Source organism: Fulmarus glacialis, unplaced genomic scaffold (assembly GCF_000690835.1).
Source record: "Fulmarus glacialis isolate BGI_N327 unplaced genomic scaffold, ASM69083v1 scaffold13374, whole genome shotgun sequence".
NCBI lineage: Eukaryota > Metazoa > Chordata > Aves > Procellariiformes > Procellariidae > Fulmarus > Fulmarus glacialis.
In genome coordinates this window covers 1-20244 of record NW_009206162.1, presented here as the reverse complement: position 1 = coordinate 20244, position 20244 = coordinate 1, and the positions used below count along the sequence as shown (strand labels likewise).

At 45.3% G+C, this 20244-nt stretch overlaps 1 protein-coding gene across 1 annotated transcript in view; it reads left to right on the top strand.

The window, feature by feature from the left end:
* The window catches only part of LOC104075221 (SH3 and PX domain-containing protein 2A-like), a gene marked incomplete at its 3' end in the record, with an annotated part of 75297 nt that extends 61431 nt beyond the window's left edge, over window positions 1–13866 (top strand). The window contains exons 4-5 of the mRNA XM_009575650.1: window positions 4131–4207; window positions 13775–13866. Coding sequence (XP_009573945.1) covers window positions 4131–4207; window positions 13775–13866 — 169 coding nt within the window. The remainder of the gene's footprint in view (window positions 1–4130; window positions 4208–13774) is intronic.
* Window positions 13867–20244: the final 6378 nt, after the last annotated feature.

Here is a 20244-nt window from a genome sequence, read left to right as displayed (position 1 = left end):
GCATGAACCACGTCCTTGACCATTACAAAGCATTAGGCTATGGACCCTTCTGGTGTGTTCAGCACAGACCTGTAGGCTAGTGGGAGGACCAGAGTGTTGGGATGCTTTTAAGCCTGTTTGTTCTTGAGATCCATGGCACTTGTTAAAATCTGTGCTACTCTAAGTATGAGGTTATGCAGGAATAAAGTGATATTGAGAGGATACCTTTAAGCTTGCAGAATCAGCAGCTGCCAAAGTCTCCTGCATAGCTTTATTCTTCCCACTTTGTGCACCCGCTGTGTATACAGGAGGAAACTGAGGTCTTGTGGGAGAAGAGGTGTGTGGTCGCGGAATTAAAGACTACATGTATATATATACAGAGAGATGAAGGGATGACTTAAGATGTCCCCTACAATGCTAAACCTGATACTTTGCCTCTTATCCACATTAATTTCCTAGGAATAATATTTTCTTTAAAGAAAAAAGGATAAAAATAAATATTGTTATCCTGCATTAGCAGCAGGGCTGGAGCCCTGTGTCTTCCCCACGGCTCTCTCCCAGTGCTGCAGTCCTCGGAGCCCTTCCTAACATGTGCCAGACCTCCCTTGGCCCAGTCCAAGCCTGGCACATTGGTGAATGAAATATTAGCACGAGGCAGCACCGTCCCACGTAGCCTATAGCTTCCCATCTGAGTCTGAGACAGACTTCCCGTTCACTTCCTAGCTGGGCTGCAGCATGGTTAAAAAGCCGCTCGTCCTTCTGTAAAACGGGGGTGTAGTGCCTGAGGAGGCTTCAAAGAGCTGCAGTAAAATTCAGGAGAGAGGAAGCAGCACTCTATGTACTCGTGTAGTAGAAGATCCCTTCGTTAGAGATGTGGAAACTACGCAGAGGAAAAGCCAAGCGGCACATAAACCACTACTCCACCCTCGCAAGGAAATTGCCTGGGCTGTTCTGCATTTACCGGCCACCCCGGGACTTCCTGGCTTCACGTTAGCGCTGCGTGAAATGCTCCTTTCCACTGCCGTCCTGAGGGCCCCTCGCTGGTTCTTACGTGCCCCGCTGCTGGGCTGTCTGCCTGCTCTTTATTTCTCTACGGCGACCCTAACTACCTCGTTAGGCAAAGCTTTCCATTAATGGGGTCTGTGTCCAGTGCACCCGGCTGAAGAGCATAAAGAGTGTGTCTCTCGGGTTACCTTCCTTTTCCAGTCCCATGGGACCTCCCCTGCTTTTGAAGGAAGACCAGTAGAAATGGGGGAACTAGAGAAAGCAGTAGTAACTCGTACTGGATCTGCAGTGGTTCCTGCTGGTCGGTCGTAATGGCTTTGGCCAAACTTCTGTCAGCACAGTCTGTCTTCCCAGAAAAGGGGAGAAGCTGGGCATTTGGGAAGTTGTCCATCCTTAGAGGTGCTTCCGTACCCCTGGCAATGAGTCTTCTCTGCCTGAGGACCCCCAGGATTTGTGAGGGGGTCCCTCCTTGCTGCCCACCAGAACTGGATGTGCTTGCGGAGTGTCCTTGTTTTTCTTCTTGCTTTTTTCTTTGTTGACTGCTACTCCATGGTGCTCTAAACTACTCAACCTTCTCCAGATCTGTTTTGAATACCATACTGGACTGGGCAGCTACAGATCTTCCCCACAGCCCTCATCAAGCCTTTTCCAGCTTCCAGTAGCAGAGGGAAAATCTTCCTTTTTCTGAAGGGATAAAAATGGAAGCACCTTCTGGGCTTTGCTTCGTCCTAACACCACAGTCATCCTGATATTTTTCCATCTCCATTTAAGGACTGAATTAAGACTCATCATATCCTGGGGTCTTTTTTTGTAATCTGTGTTTAATATAACGTTCTTTATTATATTTATCTTGTTTCTTATGTTTGAGTCTTTCATTTATTATGTTACTTTGAAGACTGGGCCTCCCTGTAAACTGTCTTTAGCAAAGCTGAATTGCATTTACAGGAGATCTTTAACGTGTTTAGGTCTTTGGTTCCTGTATGTTTTTACATGGTCACCAGTTTGACTTTTGACTCGTAGCTTGAACTGGAAACAGGAAAGCCAGAAAGTGAGAATGTTTCCAAAATGTCGCTTTCTCGTTGAGGTATATTTATAAAAGTTGCAAAGAAGTACCAAGATCTCCCACACCAGCATTTCTGGAGCATTGAGAAAGGAACTAATTTTTTTCTACAGCTACCTCCACACCCCTTCCCCCCAAAAAAGCGGCTTACTGCAGTTATGCAGTACAAGTACAGTGTGATCCTGAAGGCTATCAGAAATAATAAATGTTTTGGAAGTGCAGGTAGTTCTCCCCATTTACCAGGTAGAGAAGCAGGAAAGCAGCAATGTTTTGGTGTGTCCAAAGTTGGTTGGTGCAGGGAGATGGAAGTGCCACTTTCCTTCTCCAGCAGCTTATTGACTAAATCGCTCAAGCTCAGATGAACGTCTCGGACACCTATTGAAGATTTCCCCTGTGACCGCGTGGCATTGCATCCTACAGGGATGGCTCAGCACCAGCTTTGTAGTGAGATAACGACAGGGAACCCAGAGAGATAAATTTATGGCACTAGGAAATGGCTTTACCTCACAGGACAAACTGTTTTGCTGCCAGAATTGGGAATGGAGATAAACCACTTTCTCCTGTCCAAAACAAAAGGCTTTAACACCTTCCAGATTAGCAGCTATGGAGGAAAAGGCAACCAAAAGGGGCAGAGTCTGGGAGGGTTTAGAGCCTCTGCTACTGGACTGTTAAAGGCTGCTGTTTCATTAACCTCTCAGCTTGTGTAATCATGACAAAATCAAAGCCACGTATTCAGATTTTGGATCTGATTTCATCTCCTAGTCCATTTTCTTATCCCATGATCTATGGATGAGTATCTCATTTGCCTGTTGGCAGAAGAAGTTTGGAGCAGGGGGTGGTATATATATGTCAGTGGTTTTTTTACGTAGACATTTCATGGACTAAATAATGCTGGCAGATACTATTTTCTTCCACCACAAGGAGAACATATAATTTATTCTTGTCTCATTACATTAAAAGAAATACAGCACAAAAGAAAAAGGGAAGAAAACCACCAAAAAAGGATATGAAGATATAATCCCTTCAAGCCAAAAAAATACCAGCTCTATGACATCCTTGTGTGTGGGGAAACTCAGCTCCTAGATTATTTTGATAAACTTTGTTACAATCAGTTTCACACAAAACCCAGCCGTTTATTTAATCTTAACTGCTTGCAGAAATGTCATCCAGTAAAGACACTGAGGTTACTATTTTCTTTACTTTCAAAAAAAGAGAGTTTGTTTATTTTTCTTCTATTATTTGGTTTCCCTCTGTAGATTTATAAGGGCTGTGTCACCATCAGCCTCGTATTTGCTCGTGAGCTGGCTGTGTGGTTTGTCTGCCTGCAAGGGCAGGAGCATCCGCAGTGGGAGGCGGCTGAGTGGGCAGGCATGGGGTGCAGATGGAACCCGCATCCCACCCCAGCGATGCTCCCTGCGCTGCCAGCACAAATGTGGCAAAGCGGCCCCGAAGTAGAAGGGAGTCATAACATAGTGTCGGTCCATTCCAGGATAATGCCATCGCTAAAAGGGAACCAAAACTTTTTGCATTATCTACAGGATGAAATCAGAAAAACTCCCTCTGCCCCGTGAGTCGCTGTGGTCCCCTTTTGACGGCTCACAAAAGCGGGACTTCGGCGGCAGTCGCTGAGGTTTCAGAGCTGCTGTGCCTGTGGTAGTTGTTGGCCATGTGCTGCATCTCCTGTGCAAACTTAAGACCAGCTGCGAGAGGTGCCATGCATGCTCCCATAATAGCTATTGCCCCACATCCCTCTGTCGCCTGCCCCGCAGCGTTTTTCTGTGCAGTTTGCTCCGAGGGCAGGAGCGGTGCTGCTCACACCTCCTCCGAGTGTGCCGTCCTGTCTGTCTGGTAGCGATGGGGGGGCCGCAGTCACACAAAGCTGCTGCTGTGCGAACCTCTCCAGTACTGGTACTCTTCTGTTGGGGGCATAACGGGGTTGCAGAGCTCAGCCACCAGCACTGCCGACAGCCGTGGTTGGAGCCCAGGATGAACCCCCATCTGCTGACCTTTCTGCTCGGTGCTGTTGCGCTATCCTGCATGGCAGGCGATGCCCCTAACCCTCCCCTTTCATCTGTTCCCTCCTCAGGCAAGATCCTGTTCCGGAGGAGCCATGTCCGAGACGTAGCTGTGAAGAGGCTGAAGCCCATCGACGAGTACTGCAGGGTAAGAGCTCCGGGGGAGCGTCTGGCAGCCCTGCTGGGTCGGGGCTCACAGCCACCACAACGCTGGGCTTTCCCTGACGGATACAACTAAGAGCTTCATCTGTGTTGAGTCCATCATAAGGAAGGACGGTCCTTCCCAAACACCGCCAGGACTAACAGGGCAGGTGAAAACAGGCTCCTGTTTGCTCCCGGGGTCCTCGCAGCATTTTCCCCTGCAAACTTTATGCACCGGGTTGATGCCTCATTTACTCAGTAAAGGCTGTAAGCCTCATCTGCCCTAAATGTGGATTTTATTTCTACTTCAGCCTCAATGAATGCAGGAGTTGAGCAGGCAGAGAGGCACTACTAAGGCGTTTTCTTCTGTTCCCTGCCTGTCTGTCGCCCAGTGCCGCACAAGGGACAGTGCTGGCTGGCACAGCACTGGGAGTGGACCAGTGGCTTCCAGGAGTGCTTCTCCTGATGGAGGAGGAGAATTTCCTCCTGGAAATTTATTGCAAGACAGAAAAGCATGGCTGTGTGGAGAAGAAAGTTAATTCACTTAATCTTTCCTTTCTAGCTTAGAGTTTATGATTTGATGATAATTAATCCTCTGACAGTAGATTAAAAGTCGTTTCTAAGCAAGGCGGATACCCGGTTTTTGTAGAGGTATCGAGGATGTCAGTCAGCGCATGATTTAAACCCCAGACTTCCTCTCTTATTTCCCGTGCGGTTTTCTTTCCGTTTTTAGAAAGCCAGAGGAGCAGGTGGAGGGGAAAAAATACATTCCCAAGAACTTCTCCAGTCAGACATTTGTTCATCCAAAATTGGGAGCAGATCGCCGAAGCGCCTGAGGCGTGCTGGAGGGGGGGCAGTGAAACCCATGCCATCTGCACCCCCCGGGCAAGGAAGCTGCGATTAAAGTCTTATCTCATGAGATCAGGCTTTCTTGTGCGACAATTAACGCACTGTTTTCCTGCCGGCGGCCGAATGGCTTTCTTTAAAATATGTAGGGTCTCACTACGTCCCCAGCCACCCTCCTTCAGACAGGAACTGCCCGCGACAGGAGCGGTGAGGGCTGATGTCAGGGTTCACCCAGCAGATGCGCGGTGGAGAAAGCACTGACTTACGCCGGGGGGGCAGCTGCTTCTCTGGGACCCCATTGTCTGCGCCCCAGACAGGCCCGACCCGACCCAGCCAGGCCTGCCGGCGCCCCGCCGATCACGGCCGAGGGATATGTTGTGGCGTCGGCCGCTGGCACAGCTGACACCGCGGCACTGTGATTGCCGCCCTCCTCCTCGCTTCCTTTTTTTCTCTCCTGGAGAAGCCTGGCTCACTTTGCTCTGGTTTAGATGACACAGAGAAGATTTGATGATGCTGCTCAGCTCGGAGACATGGCTGGATGTTTCCCCAAAGCCAAGCTATATCCTTAATCTGTTTATTCATAGGTGCTGCTTTTATGATCATAGACCCAGCCGTATTAGGTTAAACCCCACTTTCCTCCAGCCCCGTGTTTTCCATCTCCAGCAGCAGCCGCTGTGATGCCCAGCAGAGTATGAACCCTGGGTAAACATATAGTGACTTCCCCAGAATATTATCCCGGCTTCCAGTGATCTCTGGCTCACAAGTTTCTTGTGCCTGATGTAATGTCTTCTTATTTCATTTGCGGTTTACTGTAATTTGTATTTAATTCGCCTCAGTACTTCACAGTAGAAGATGTTTAGATGGCATTGGAGAGCGAGGCTCGTAGTCACTGAAAAGCTTGAGCAGGCATTGCATCTCATGTCTGCGTAAGTGCTTCAAGAGGGCTACATCCTCCATAGTGTGTTTCTGCATGGGATGTCAGGTCTTTAAGGAAAGAAGGCCCTGGCTAACTCATCTGTCCCCCTGGGGTGTATCTTGTTGGAGCGTGTATGACCATGGTCGTGCCTGAACAGTCTGGGCTGCAGGTGGGAGCTTTGGCCAGTGCCAGGAAGTAAAGCAATGCCAAGCTCTTTTTTCCATCCCCTGCATTTGATTCCATACCCATGCCCAGACATTAATTTGTGTCCAGTGTGGATGTTAGGCAAGTTTGTGCCCACTCTTCAAAAACAGTATAGATGTAGCTATGATGTCCTGCCTATCATCCAGTATGGGCTGATTTCTTCTGCTTCCACTACAGCCTCCTCCTAATTACAGGGAGTAAAATGAAGGTGGTAGTTGGTCACGCCATTGCCTGGTACAGGAAGTACCCAGTCATTCTTAAATCCCACAGAACACAGTTGGCAACCTGTGTAAATAGACAGAGGTACCTGAGAGTGGCAACTCATACCTCTCTCAACCTTTCTAAGTCTGCACATTTTATGAGAATAAGTTTTTCTTTTGAACGTTTATGGTTAATCCAATTTGCATTTATTCAAAGAATGATTGTCCTATGTTATTGCTATTTCAAACCTGGCCCAGGATATGAAAGTCCACAAGACTGAAAATAATGATGAAAATCAGGCATTGGGGAAACAGCTCGTAGAAGGAGAGCTTCTTGGTACAGTGAAAGTGGTAGTTCTATTACTGACCTTCAGCAGGGACAGGATTTCATCTCTGGGGCTTAGCAGAGGCTTAAAATTCAGAAATGCTTTCTTGCTACCTTCACCGAAGGTCACCACTTAAAAGGTTTCTGGGAACATGACCTTCATAACCTTACTGTAATCTTTCCATCCCTATATGAAGTTAACCAGAAATGACAGAAAGCTATGAATTGGGAACAGAAAATTAGGTGGTGAGTCTGAACCAGAGTGGCCTCACTTCACCAGCCTAAACCAGAGACAGGGACTCTCTCCATTCAGCTGTAAATACAGAAGGAACCTGAGTGACTTGCTTAGCTCCAATGCCAACTTCTAGAAAGCTGAAGTGAAATGCAATGAATCCCCTCTTGGTGTAAGAAGAGAAAATGTTGGGGTGGGTTTTTTTGCTATTGAAATAATATTACTCACTACTGTTTCCTATTCTGTGGCAGCTACTGGTGCATGTGTGTGACTTGAGAGTGGGATCATGCCCACCTCTTTGGAAGTGTTAGCTGTTTTCTGCATTTCTTCCCCTGTCCAGTGGATGTTTTGACTCTTTAGAGAATTGTATAGAACTGTAGAGCAAGAGCATCATTTTGACAAGTTCAGTCCTGCTTCTATAAAAGAGTGCAAAGCTGATGTCCCATGCTAGTCCTAAAATGGGTAGGCAGACAACATACTTTATTTTGAAGTATTTAGAGAATTATGCTGGAATGATGTGGGTGAAGTTGATGGAGAAAATCTGACATGGGATAATAAAATGAATAAATGAGACAATAGACCTTTGTCCACTGGAATCCGTGAGGAAGCAGGGGAGGGAGGCAAGTTCAGACACAAAGTTCATGGTAATTTTTTTGCCAGATGGGAGTTCTCCATCCATTTCACCTGCCCTGGAAAGACAAAGCCGTGGCAAATGAGCGGTGCAAATGTTCGACCATTTGTTGTTGTGTTTTTGCAGACTGTCTCTGACACAGCATGATTTGCATGGCTAAGAAGCAGATCTGTCTTCTGCTGTTTGGATGTGTTGTGGTTCCTGTGCTGGGCACAGGAGCAGTGACAGGCAGAGGCCATCTGAGAGTTTGTGGGGATACTTGGCAGTAAGGGAAGGTCTGCAGAATGTTCTATATGAGGGGCATGAGCCCTCTGCACCCTACAGCACCCAACTCCTCACACCTAGGTGATTCTTCATTGCATTGTACCACTTTAGAGAAATGCAATCACAGAGGTAATTAGTCCAGTATTTTTGCTAAGGCTGCAAGAAACTTCGAAGTTGCAATGAAAAACAGAGGAGTGGGACACACGGGGGAAGATTTCCAGGACTTTTCTCATCTGTAAACATGAAAGTGCAGGGTCTGGACATCCTTCCTGGTAATCTGAGTGAGTTAGTGAACAAACTGCGTTTTGCCAGTAAATGTGTGCTGCCCACTGGAATTGGTATCTCTAGATGATTTCCCTCTTAACTGTAGGCTTGGAATTAGTTTAGTGTGATTTAAGGTCTTCTGGGCTCATTGGGCCTGGTTTTCTTAATTTGTTTAGGAGTTTTTGCCAGTGTGAAAGAAAGAGCAACTTCATAGCCTTGCCTTGCCAGGGGCATTTTTATTAAGCTTTTGATCTTCCAAAAACACCTGTGGTGTGTGCTTGTCCGGTATGTACTGTCCTGTGTTCAAGAATGACCTCTCAGGTCAGTGGTTCACAAAACCACCACTCTCTCCTTACGCAGCCCTCTGGGAAGACTCAGGCCAGCATTTGCAAACTTGCATCTTTGTGTGTGTCGGTCCTAATTGAGGGAAGCATCTTTGTGCAGGGAAGCTCTTAAGACGTGAAGTCCCATTGTCATAAACACTTAACCTGAATTTGTCACATGCCTTTATGCTGTCCTGACTGGAGGTGGATTTAAGTAGAAGCTTAGAGGCTTTTCTATAGTGAGGCTTGAGTACCCAAATGCACACCACCTGAATAAAAATTAGATGAGCAAGTCACATCAGTGCCAGGAAATATTGGTCATTCTTTTATTAATGTTCACAGTGTGAGAGACCACACTTCAAAAACGTAATTACCTCCCTCTTGGTCTCCCAGTCCTGCCTCTCTTTCAAGGTTTAATCCTTGAACCTGTCAAGACAGATACACAGACGTTTCTGTCTATCCATTGTACAACTAAGCTAGTGCTGATTGAAGATGGAGTAATAGTTAGTCCTGGTCAAGAATGAAAGAGTTTAAGTGAAAAACTTTCAAACTTTATCTGTCATTTTTTAATCTACATTTCAGAATCCTGATGTGTTTAGACCAGCTGCAGTAATGAGAGTTAATTATTTGCAATGCCCCTCAGCACCTGGAATAGAGCCTCGCTTTCCATTGCCTTATGGTCCTTCCATGCCAGAGGCCCAGAACTATGTCCCAGTTACTTCCAAAACTCTGCACCCTCTTTTCCTCCTTCCCTCAGCTCTTCATTTATTGCTGCATCTCTCCACTTCTTCTCCAGTCTGAGTCACCACCGTGTACTCTTCTTCCATGTCTCTATCTGACATTCAGTGTTTGCCATCCAACCTCCACAGTTCAGTGCTTTGGGTTCAAGCTTGGAGTTACTTGAGGCTCTCAACAAAACAGAAATGGAAAGTGTTTTACGTAGGTGAAACAATTTATTTCTCTGTTCTGAGAAATGAACGATTTTAATTGCACCTTCCCCCTTGCTGGACTCGTTGCCATTCCCAAATGTCTGGCACTAATGATTAACATTAATTAAAATGATAAACAGTTGAGAACAGGATACTTAATATGAAAAGTCAGGGAGTCATAACCATGCAGTACTGTCAGCTGTCTCTGTGTATTTGTGTGCAGAGCTGCGATTAACCCCACTGAACATTAGGGATCCAAGAACGATATATCTGAACTCCCTCACTGGGCTGCGGGGAGACAGTCAATGATTCACCCCACCCAGAGCTAGATGTCCATGGTGAGGTGGACAGAGCAGCCCCTGAGGGTGCTGGTCTTTCTTAAGCGATTATACAAGTTGATAGACAAGTGTGACTAGTCTCCCATTTTAGACATATAAAGTTCAGTGGAGTGAATATCATTCTATGCGTATATATACACACGCCTACACGCGCGCTGTATATCTCTACATATACATGTCTGTGCGTCTGTTGTTTATAAATGTATCTGCATAAATGCAACACACAGCCCTCAGTGCATCCTTGCAAGTACCTTCATGGTTTTATACCATGTGCATGTATTTTGTGAAGCCTTTGAGCTGTAATGTAGTCCCATGGAGCTGTCTGCAGTTCACATAACCTTAAGCGATGAACCCCTGCCTGTGCCTGGTGCTCTCTTTGCTTCGGATGCTGTGTGCAGCGTGCAGCAGCTTGCCTGCGGATGAGCTGGCGCTGTGTGAGTAGCCGGCCATCCCCAGTGCCGAGGGCTGCTTGCTCACGCCCTGCCTGATGTTACAGCTTCTAATAGCCTTTCAAATCATCCACTTTGCAAGACTCTCTGAAACCTGTAATATAGGGAAACAAACATCGTTGCCGCCTGAAATAACACATAAAAGCATATCTCCTAAGGAGCGTGTGAGGTCTGAGCAGTGCATGTCTGCCTTTGCATGCCGAGCAAGGAAACATGCTATTACTGTTAATACTCGTGGTTGTGCAAGGCTGAATTCTGCTCGCTGGCACTTTTTATCTCTCACCTTTCCTGTGCAAATTCCTTGCTGTTTCTGGATGCTTGCTGTTTGTAGCTGTCTGCATTTACCTCTGGTTTCTACATCCCAGGAAGAATGTCACTTCCCTGTCCTTTCCATCCTTTCACCATCTGTTTTCCTCTTTCTTCACTCTTCTTTCCTTGACTCTGCGGTCTTTCTTTCAGGCTGTTGCAGCTTTGCCCTGGAACTGTCTTGCTGGAAATGCCAGAAACTTGCATTTTCCCCTTGCAGAGTGACAGCGGTGTCCCTCATCTCCTCAATGCACTTTTTGTTCGCTCACTGGAATCGCGTTGGACTTGGCTTGCTCCTGGGTGGATGTTGTGTGTTTGCTGAAGAGACGTTTGTTTCTGAAAAAAGAGTTGCTGTTCCCTGCCACTGTCCAAAATCAATAGACCAACTCTGCCTAGTTTTTCACACCTTTTTTTGCACTTTCTTACCCTTTCTTAGCATTTCTTACCCCTTCTTAAGGTTTTGTTCCTTAACAAATACAAGTAAAAATTGACTGGCTGCAGACATATCTGAGCTCCCCGAAAAACGTGCAAGTTACTACCGGGTGGACTTCATTTCACCTCCGTGCACTGGGCTGAAAATTGCAGTACTTTGGGAGGTGATTCAGAAGCAGGAAAGCCTGCCCTGCCCCAGGGCTGCCGTGTCCTTAGGGTGGGAAGGTGGATGGCTGGGTGTGGAAGTGGCTTTGGCTGATTTTTATCCACTGCCTGCGAAAGCCTGGAGTCACAGAGGTGCTTTTCAACTACCCCCCTTTGGCCCAGCCGGAACACAGTGCTCCTGGAGATTTCTAGGTGGGTACCACTGATTCAGGGGGGTCAGATTTCCTAAAGCTTCTAAAGATTTAGAAACACAAATCTCCGTGGCAGCTTGGTAGGATTTGTGCTCCTCCATCATTGACAAGCTACTCTGTGTTCCAGCTCAGTATTACATCTGTAGCCTGTTTTTTGGAAAGGGTGAACACCTGCAACCTGTAGGGAAGTGGTGACTCTCTGAGAAGGCGTCTGATGTCCAGGACCCCCTGTGATAGGTATAACTTGGGTAATTGTGTTTCCCTAGTAATGATACGTATCATTTGCAGTGCTTGCTCTTGCCCCATTGACTGCACAAGATCAAGCCCTTTGAGATTTCAAAACACACTGTAGATATCAAATATCTGACGCTCATAACCTTTCTGCAGATTAGGTAAGTGTTATTGCTCAGCATTGTAAATGGGTAACTGAAGATACATCCCTGCTGAATTTGATGGAAACAGGTTAAGTAACCTGCCCGAACCAAGAAGGGCGTTAGTAATAGAGCCATCACTAAATCTCAGCCCCATCCACTGTTGGTTAGACAGCATTGCTTCTCTATGTAAGTCTGTCTCCTGCTTGAGATGCAGATGAATAAAACATGCTTTAATGTTGTCTATGTCCGTGTTAGCCTGTGCTGGCGAGGCATTTCTCTTTCTCTTTCAACATGCTGTGATTGTTACTATACCCGGGCAGTTCCTGACTTCCCAGTGTTAGTCCTGATTTGCCAGCTGGATGCTTGAGTTTATGCACGCTAGGAATAAGGGCAGAGAGCTCACACCTTTGTTATGCTTTTAGGCAAGATTGAGTGGATAGCAGTGAGGACCAGGGCACCCTTCATTCAAATTAAAGCTGTTGAGTTTTCCACCTGTTATGTTTCACCCTGTGTTAGTGGAGCAACCAGTAGTGCTCTGTACGCGTGCCCCGGCACTTGGACCTGCCAGGTTGTTGCCTGGCTTTTGCATCTGATGCTGCTTCCTTACTGCGAGGTATCTTTTTCTGCTCTTTAGTGCAGTTGCATGTGACCAAAGGCCAGGGCCTCATTCTTCACAGACCTGCTGATTTCAAATGGATTTTCCTTGTGTTTTTATAACATCTCTCCACCAGGGAAGGGAGAGCTGTAGGTGTAGAAACACTTGGCTTTGAATTTCAGGCCACCTCAAAACAAGACCCCATCATCTAATACTAGAGACCTGCAGTTTCAGAGCAGGATTTTTTCATTTTTCAGCTCTTTTCCTTCATATCCCCAAGCAGGAGTGGTCTTGGAAACAAATCTGGCCACTTCGAAAGCCTGGTTAAAAACGGCTGTGAGGGTAACCAACTGCCCTTTCCTGCCTTCGTGCTTCAGCTGGGCCTTCTGGTGTGTCTGACCAAGATCAATCAGATGTCTCATGGGTTGGTATAACGAGTTCGCCCTAATGCACCTTCGTTTAGCTCTGGTGCAGTTTTTCATACGTCTTTCAAGATTGTTTGTCCTACTTTCAACTAGCAGAAGAGCCAGACAATCTCATTTAGTGGAACAGGTTTACAGCACCTCTAAGAAGCTTGGTCTATGTTTAACCTGTGGCCTATTTTCAACATAACTGAGCACAGGAGGAGGTGAACTCCAGCCTCTTTTCCTCTCCTGCTGGTCATTTCTGGAGGCAATCTCAGAGTCATGTCACTTAGAGCTGCTGACCCATCTCTGTGGGGTGGGGACAGCTCTTTGGCCTCTTTTGGCACCATCAAACTCTAGATTCTGAACAGCAAATTCGTAGCACGTTTCTGCCTTGCGTGCTTGCCTCACTGGTTTGAAGTCCTGCTTTCCAGTACACTTCAACATAATGTGGTTGCTTCCCAAATTGTACTTAACTATTGCTGAATGCGACAAGCGCTGCATACCTGTGCCTTGCAGAGTGCATGGACATTGTTAGCCAGGATGTGCTGCGAAGCCTTCTTCATGCAGAAATAGCCTCTGCCTTTTTTTTTTCAGACACTTAATCAAACTTCCTTTCCTGTTAATTTGGGAGCAAATTGTTGTTTTGCTTGTTTGTTTTTTTTTTTTTTAGCGAACTCTGTTTTTTCTGTTGACAGTACTTAATGGAAAGCTTTCTGGAGCACATTAATCTGTTGTATTAGTGGCCGTCGAGTCTGTAAATTTTCACTGCTTGAATTTCTGTGCATTGCCATAAAGCCTGTAAGCCCTAACCGCATTGTTTGAGATGCTATGCAAACACATGTCACGGAGACTGTCCCAGCCACAGAGCACTTACCTACTCAGTGTTATGGTTTTGCACATGTGGACCAAATTCTGCTCTTGTACACATGGCAAAAAAATTACATTGGCTGACTCCAAGAACCATTGCTTGTCTGAATTCATTGCATCCTGCTTGACATTTGCAGTCAAGACATGCTATTTCCTTTCGTCTCAGGTAAGTAGCCAGGCGTGATGCTTTCCTTTTGTATTCCTTTCCCCCTGCCAGGACTGTTTTGCCTCCTCTTGTGTGATAGTTTAGATGTTTGAGGCCATGTTTCGAACTTGACTTTTCTAAGTGCTTCTCCCTCCCTGTTTTGTTTTGCAGGCGCTGGTTCGGCTTCCTCCTCACATTTCACAGTGCGATGAAGTCTTCAGGTTCTTCGAGGCTCGCCCAGAAGACCTTAACCCTCCAAAAGAGTAAGTGCTGTGATGCATCTCCAGTGCTGCTCAGTTCATTTTGATTAGCTGGAAAGAAAAGGTCATTTGGTTTTATTACTGCTGTAGGTGTGGGAACAGATTTTGTAGTTTTCAAGCACTACCTAGAAAATGCCCAGCAATTACGTACAACCATGTTGGGTGTGTGGAGGACAGGGGAGTCAAGCAACCCTCAGACACAATTTTCAGCCGTCCTCCGCCCACCTTTGCATTGTTTCTTGCTGATGGTTCTAATGAGGGAACCTCCCCTGGCTTGTGGGTTTTACCTGATAATTATCACCAAAGAGTCATTTAGTTCCCAAAAGCATTGGCTCAGCAGCAGGGGGAAATCCTGCCAGTAAGCACTTGGCTCATAATTACCAGTTGCTTCTTTAAATGTACTCCTGCCCAGAGATACTTAGTTATCTGAAGGGAGCAAAATTGTGGTCCAGATCCAAAATTGTCTCTGGAGAGTCTATTCTTTCTAAGCAGGAAGCCAAGAAAAGGCTGGGAAAAGAGTTTCCACTGAACACGAAACAGATTCATAGCCTTTACCTTGGAGCAGACAGGCTGATTCATGCTGATGCAGTCAGCATTCAGAGGACTAATTTATCCAGGGAAAGCGTTGGTAGGAGGGTATTTACAAGCAACTGTGCTGCCTCGCCTGATATTTCCTTTTCTCCTTCATACCGAACAGGATATATTTTATTGTGCTCCGCAATAAGATTTTGACTTGGTCCCATTGTGTTTTGTGCTGCTTTGTTGCACGGTTTGAAACTTGATTGCAGGCTGTGTTGCTGTAATTTGCTTTCTCCAGTGTTTGCACAGCCCATTGGGTAAGGGGAGATGGATGTAAAGCTTTGGGGTTTTAGGCACTTCAGCGCATGCAAACCTGTAGTTAGCGGAAAGATTTGTATTGGCTTCAGCCGTCTGTTCCCCTGCTGGTGTAGAGGAGAGGACCTTTGCAGTTTGATTTCCCAAACTTCGTCTCTTGCACATACATGATTTTACACAAGAGGATGTATTAGCAATTGTACTAAAGAAAACACTGCAAGCATAGCTGAGAGCGAAGTCTTTTTTGTTTTTTGAATGAGAAATTTTTTTTTCAAAGGTCTGGAAAAAGAGCTGCTTTTTTTTTTTTGCCAGCCTTGTTTTAGAAAAATGTCTGGGTGAATAAATACAGTTGCATGTTCATTGTTAAACACATATTGCAAACTTAGAAACTATTGCAGCAGGATATGACTACGCTCTGAGACCTGCTGACCATCACAGTTTACATTTAGGGTCTTTAAGAAGGTTTGCAAAGGTTGCTTGATCCCACAACACCCCTCTGATGGAAGGAGACATCCCCATGTGCCAGGCAGAAACAGACACCCAGAAGAGGAGTGAGGTCCCCAGGGTTTTGGGAGAGTTCACCTGGAGGATCTCAAATGGACCTCGGGAGTCTGCTTTAAACACTGTTTAACACTCCCATCTGCTTTCTGTACTGATACAGACCCTACAGCAGTAGGCCTGATTAAAATAGAATCAGGATTGGACCTCCACAAGGCAGGGAATGGGGACCAAGGGCCACCCCCGGGCTGGCACTAGCTATTACGGCTTGCTTTCTCTTTTCCCTCCTACAAGTTGTTGAGGGCCTTTTGCTGAGCTCCCTGTTCGACAGCCTTGCAGCAATTTTCAAGTTATCCATTCACTCCCCCCCGGAAAAACAAAAAAGACTAAATTTTCTCAGCCCAAGCCTTGCATCTTATTCCAACCTAGTAATAAGTGTGATTTATTTCCCTGGAAAATGTAGAGCAATAACCTGATTAAATCTCACTTCACTAATGTCTGCAAGACATTAATCTAGCTGGGTTTAAACAAATCCTACCTCGTCTTCTGTAAGCAAACAGATCTTAGGGAAGGTGTCTAAGGTTTCTGCTGGGAGCGCTTCACAAAAGATGTATTGTTGAAACTGAAGATTAGTCTCTACAAAAAGATGATGTAAAAGCCAACGGAAACATCTTAGTGTTTTTCTTCTGTGAACTGAGGGGGAAGGGAGGAGATCTGGGGCTCACTGGACCACTGTGTAGGGTCTGAGGGAAGAATACCACCAGGGTGATTCTCAGCCTCGGCAGTCACTGCAGGAAGGAGCACAATCAGCCAGAGAAAACCCTGATTTATCCCCTTGTTTTGCTACTCTGCCAAGCCCCTCCAGAGACAGGGAGCCAGTGGTGCCCAAGCCCTATGAATTCAGTCTTCCCTGGACCTCATGGTCCATCGTTCATCTCACTGGGGGTGGTAGGGGTGTAGCCTGAGGGCAGCATCTAGACTACCCTAATTATTTTATCTATTTCTTCAGCTGCTTCTTTTAGCCCTCAGTGCAGAGGTGGTTCGTATATTGATATATCAGCATAGACATGGCATTCAACTGGCTGGGTTAAAGGAGAATAAATATTGCCAAGCGAGGGACTCAGCCACCAAGGGATGGCAGAATGGAGTTGCTTGTGCCGCTTTCAGGTGTCTTCTCTCTGAGCACAATGAGATGGTCTTTAGTTTCATGATCACCTGCTCTGTCTTTCTGCAGCAGCTCAGCCTCATAAGACAAAGCCTGACCTAGAGTTTAATTAACTAATTTTCAGGAGCGTAGCCTTAATCCCATGGGCATTTGGGTTGTTGAGCCCAGAGAGTCCATTGAGTTATTGCATGTCTGCAGAGCAATGACTGAGCACGTGCTCCCAGCCAGAAAAACATGGAAGCTTAAACTTTGAGGGAGGAGGCACAAAAAAGTCAGGTTTACTTCACAGCTGGGATGTGCAGAGAGGTATCCATGCCCTTAATTGCTTAGCCACGACTCACGATGATGCACATGCAGTAAGTAATTCATGTATACTGCAGTAATTCAGCTGCAAAGCTGTGCCCTTCGTTTCTGTTCCTATTGTCCTAAAAGAAACCAACATTTCCCTGTAGTCCCTTAGGCCCTTTTACAAATGCGTTCAGCTTCTTCCTTACAACTTTTCATGTGCCCTACCTTTGCCTCCTCCCTGTTTCTGTGTACTGTCCTCTCCGGGTTAGGCCATGTTTGGCTTGCAGGCTGCTCCCTGCAGAGTCGTTTCCTACTGCTGCTGTGCTCCGATTGCCTGCAGTGCTGAGCAGCACGCAACCCAGGTATAATAGAAGCTGGGCTTTCCCAACACAGTTATAATCCAGCCAATTTGTTTGGTTGGATTCACAGTTTAGGTTTTCTGTTTCCTATTTTGGTGATGGTCCAGGCTTTTAAGTCCTGTGACAATAGGCAGAAGGTATTTCTTTCAGCCCCATTAAACCTCTTCGGGGTACAGCAGCTTACAGGCAGGTAGCTGGAGAGATGTCTCAAGAAATCACAGTGTTTGAACCAGCTGACATTCTCCTCTGAGTCTGCTCTGGCTGGTGGAGCTAGCTCCAGGTCTGATAGCTCCCAACAGCAGGTTTCCTTCATGCTGCATGGGAGAGACCATGGGAGGACACTAAATCCTTCCGTGGTATAGTCTGGGAGCTCTCTCGGACCATTTCACATGGTGAAAGCATGGCCTCTGCAAGGGAGCCAGCACGTCTTGGGAGCACTGATGTGCAAGGCAGGGTTTGGAGCTTTAGTGCCAGTGTTCCCAGGGCAGCCGCTTCTGCTGCTCTCACTCCGCTCCACTGATTAGCTGCAGAGAAAGCAAGCTTCAAACCATCAACTCTGGTACAGGAGGAGCAGTTGTCAACTGCTTAGGTTTGTAATATGTGGAATTTTAGTGTTTGAGCAAATGCATATGTATATAGGCAAATAGCTGGGCTTGTGTCTTTTACCATGCCCATGTAAGGACCAGATCCTGCATTGCTATGGGAAAAGATACTGTAAGGTAAGAAGGAATTGCATTTTTATTTATCCATTATTCTAAGTTAAAACACCATGTCACTGAAAGCCATTCGTTGACTGGATACTTCTGTTAATAATTATAATTACTGATAACTAAGCCAGAGGTGGATTAATTTCAGACTTCTACTGGGGATTTAAATTCAAGGCTGAGGTCAGGCCAGGGCTCATAGTCAACAAACAAAATCTGAGAAACCATTTTTTTAATGATTCTTTTTTACTAGAAATAACAGAAATACCTGAAGAGTAGGATTAATCAATTAGACATTGCATATGGTCCACTGCTTTTAGGGCTTTTTTGCAGTTAGGTTCAAAATATCACAGCCAGACCACTCATGTGAGAGTTCACTTTTTCTTTCTAGGTCTGGATCCAGTGTAAAAAGCAGGCCAAGAGCCAAGGATTCAGTTCTCCAATACTCCCCCTGCAGAAATGCATGCAGGCTCAAATGAGTTTTCTGTTTAAACCACCACTAACAATATTAACAACTGAATTTAAAGGAGTGTTCAGTATCTGAGAATATTTTTCCTGTAAGAATCGTAAAGTGATTTTCAAACAATATGCAAATCCAGGAGAACTAGGGAACTTACTAGGTATATGACATAATATTATGAGGGTTGATGCAGAAAATGGACTTAATGCTGAAGGTGCCTTTACTGAAGAACAGAAATGCTTTATTGTGGTCTGTAGCCATGAGCTTTACTGATCGTATCTCAATCACATAAATGCTGGTGTAACGCTTGGATACTCAGATGCCAGGCAGCCACTGTAAAATGGAAGCTGGATTCTCCCTTTATTCTTCACATATTACAAATTTCTGATAAGGAAACTGGAAAGAAGTTGGCAGGGTAATGCAGTGACCATGTTACGCAAGAATGCTTTAGTTCATGAGTCTACTGGTGCTAAAGCACAGTTCCCTAATACACTTTTTTCTACCCATAAGCATGACTGTGTTTACATACGACTATTTCTGGTTCCCAAATGTACTCTGATCTGCCCTGTAATAACAATTCAATCACCTATTGGTAGAGGAGGAAAAGTTTTCATCTGTAAAATACCTATATTTATTCTGATTTGTTTGATACTGTGCAAATATTTTCTCTTATATTTCATCCCTTATATTTGTTCCCTTATATTTCTCTTACATTTCATCCCTTTAGAATTGTTTCCCAACACATTTGATAGTTGCATCTCTGAGTAGAAGTGCTATGAGGAAAGCTGTCATTCTTTTTTTGTGGTTCCTCTTTCTTACAGGACTTACAGTACAGATAATTTTCACATTGTTTAGGAACGTGGTCAGCACCATTTTATGATGATGTTACAGTCTGCACTTGGCAGTGGTATTGTGACTGCTCAATGCACGCATTTTATTAGGGAAATTCATTCCACTTCAGAGATGCAGAATGGAAATTAATTTCCCTAAGAAATGCAAAATCAGAAAAAGATGGAAATTTTATTTTTATGTGATTTATCAGCTGGGAAGTAAATTGTAAAACACAGAGCAGGATAAGCTCTGAATAAAAATGGTGGCAGGATAAGGCAGTTAAGATCCACTATTCTGAAGGGAAGAAAAAGTTAATATTTTCAAAGAAGGATTTAATCACCTTCACTGAGATTTAGGTAGCTAAGGAGGCAATAACCTGTTAGGGCTGAGTTTGCCAAGAGCCTTGCTTGGCTACTCCTAATTAGTCATCCAGTTCTCACTGATTTCAGTGGGAACCACGGCTCTTTGAGCATCTGAGTGTAATAGAGCAGCTGTGTTTAGTTTTTCAAACGTGCCTGTTTTAGGGCTGTATTTACTAGAAATATTTGGCCTCAGCACCTAAATTTGTTGTGAAAATGGTTTTTCGGCTTCTAAATCGCAGAAGTGCTTTACAGTATCCTGCTCGTAGTGTGGGACTGTCATAAATCTGTGGCTGAGAGGTCAGGCAGCCTTGTGCCCCAGAAATAGAGGAGTGAAGTGTGGCTGATTCCCAGTTGTGCCCCCTCTGACCCGGAGAGCAGGAGTTCAGCCTCTGGGACCCGGCCGTTGTCAGATGGGGCTCTAGATACCCGGATAGTGTATGTTGCCTTTCATCAATGCTTATTATCATGATCTTTGGGAAGGTCTCGCTTGGAGATTGTTATCTTAAATAAACTAAGCCGATACAGGGATGGAGGAGTCTCTAGGAATGGAAAAAAAGGAAATAACAGATGCATTACTCGTCCTTCTTTAGTTTCAGATGGGACTTTCCCTTTTATTTGCAACATATAAATGATTTGGGCTGGAATATCAAATGGAGGATATTGAAATTTGCTACTAGCTGCAGCATTGGTGATACCAGCAAATAACTCAGCCTTCCTGAGAGAAGATTTGAATCTTTTTGCTACTCATCCAGAAAATGAAAAAAGAAATTATATGTAGAATCATAGAATCATAGAATCGGTTAGGTTGGAAAAGACCTTTAAGATCATCCAGACCAACGATTAACCTAGCACTGCCAACTAAACCATGTCCCTAAGCACC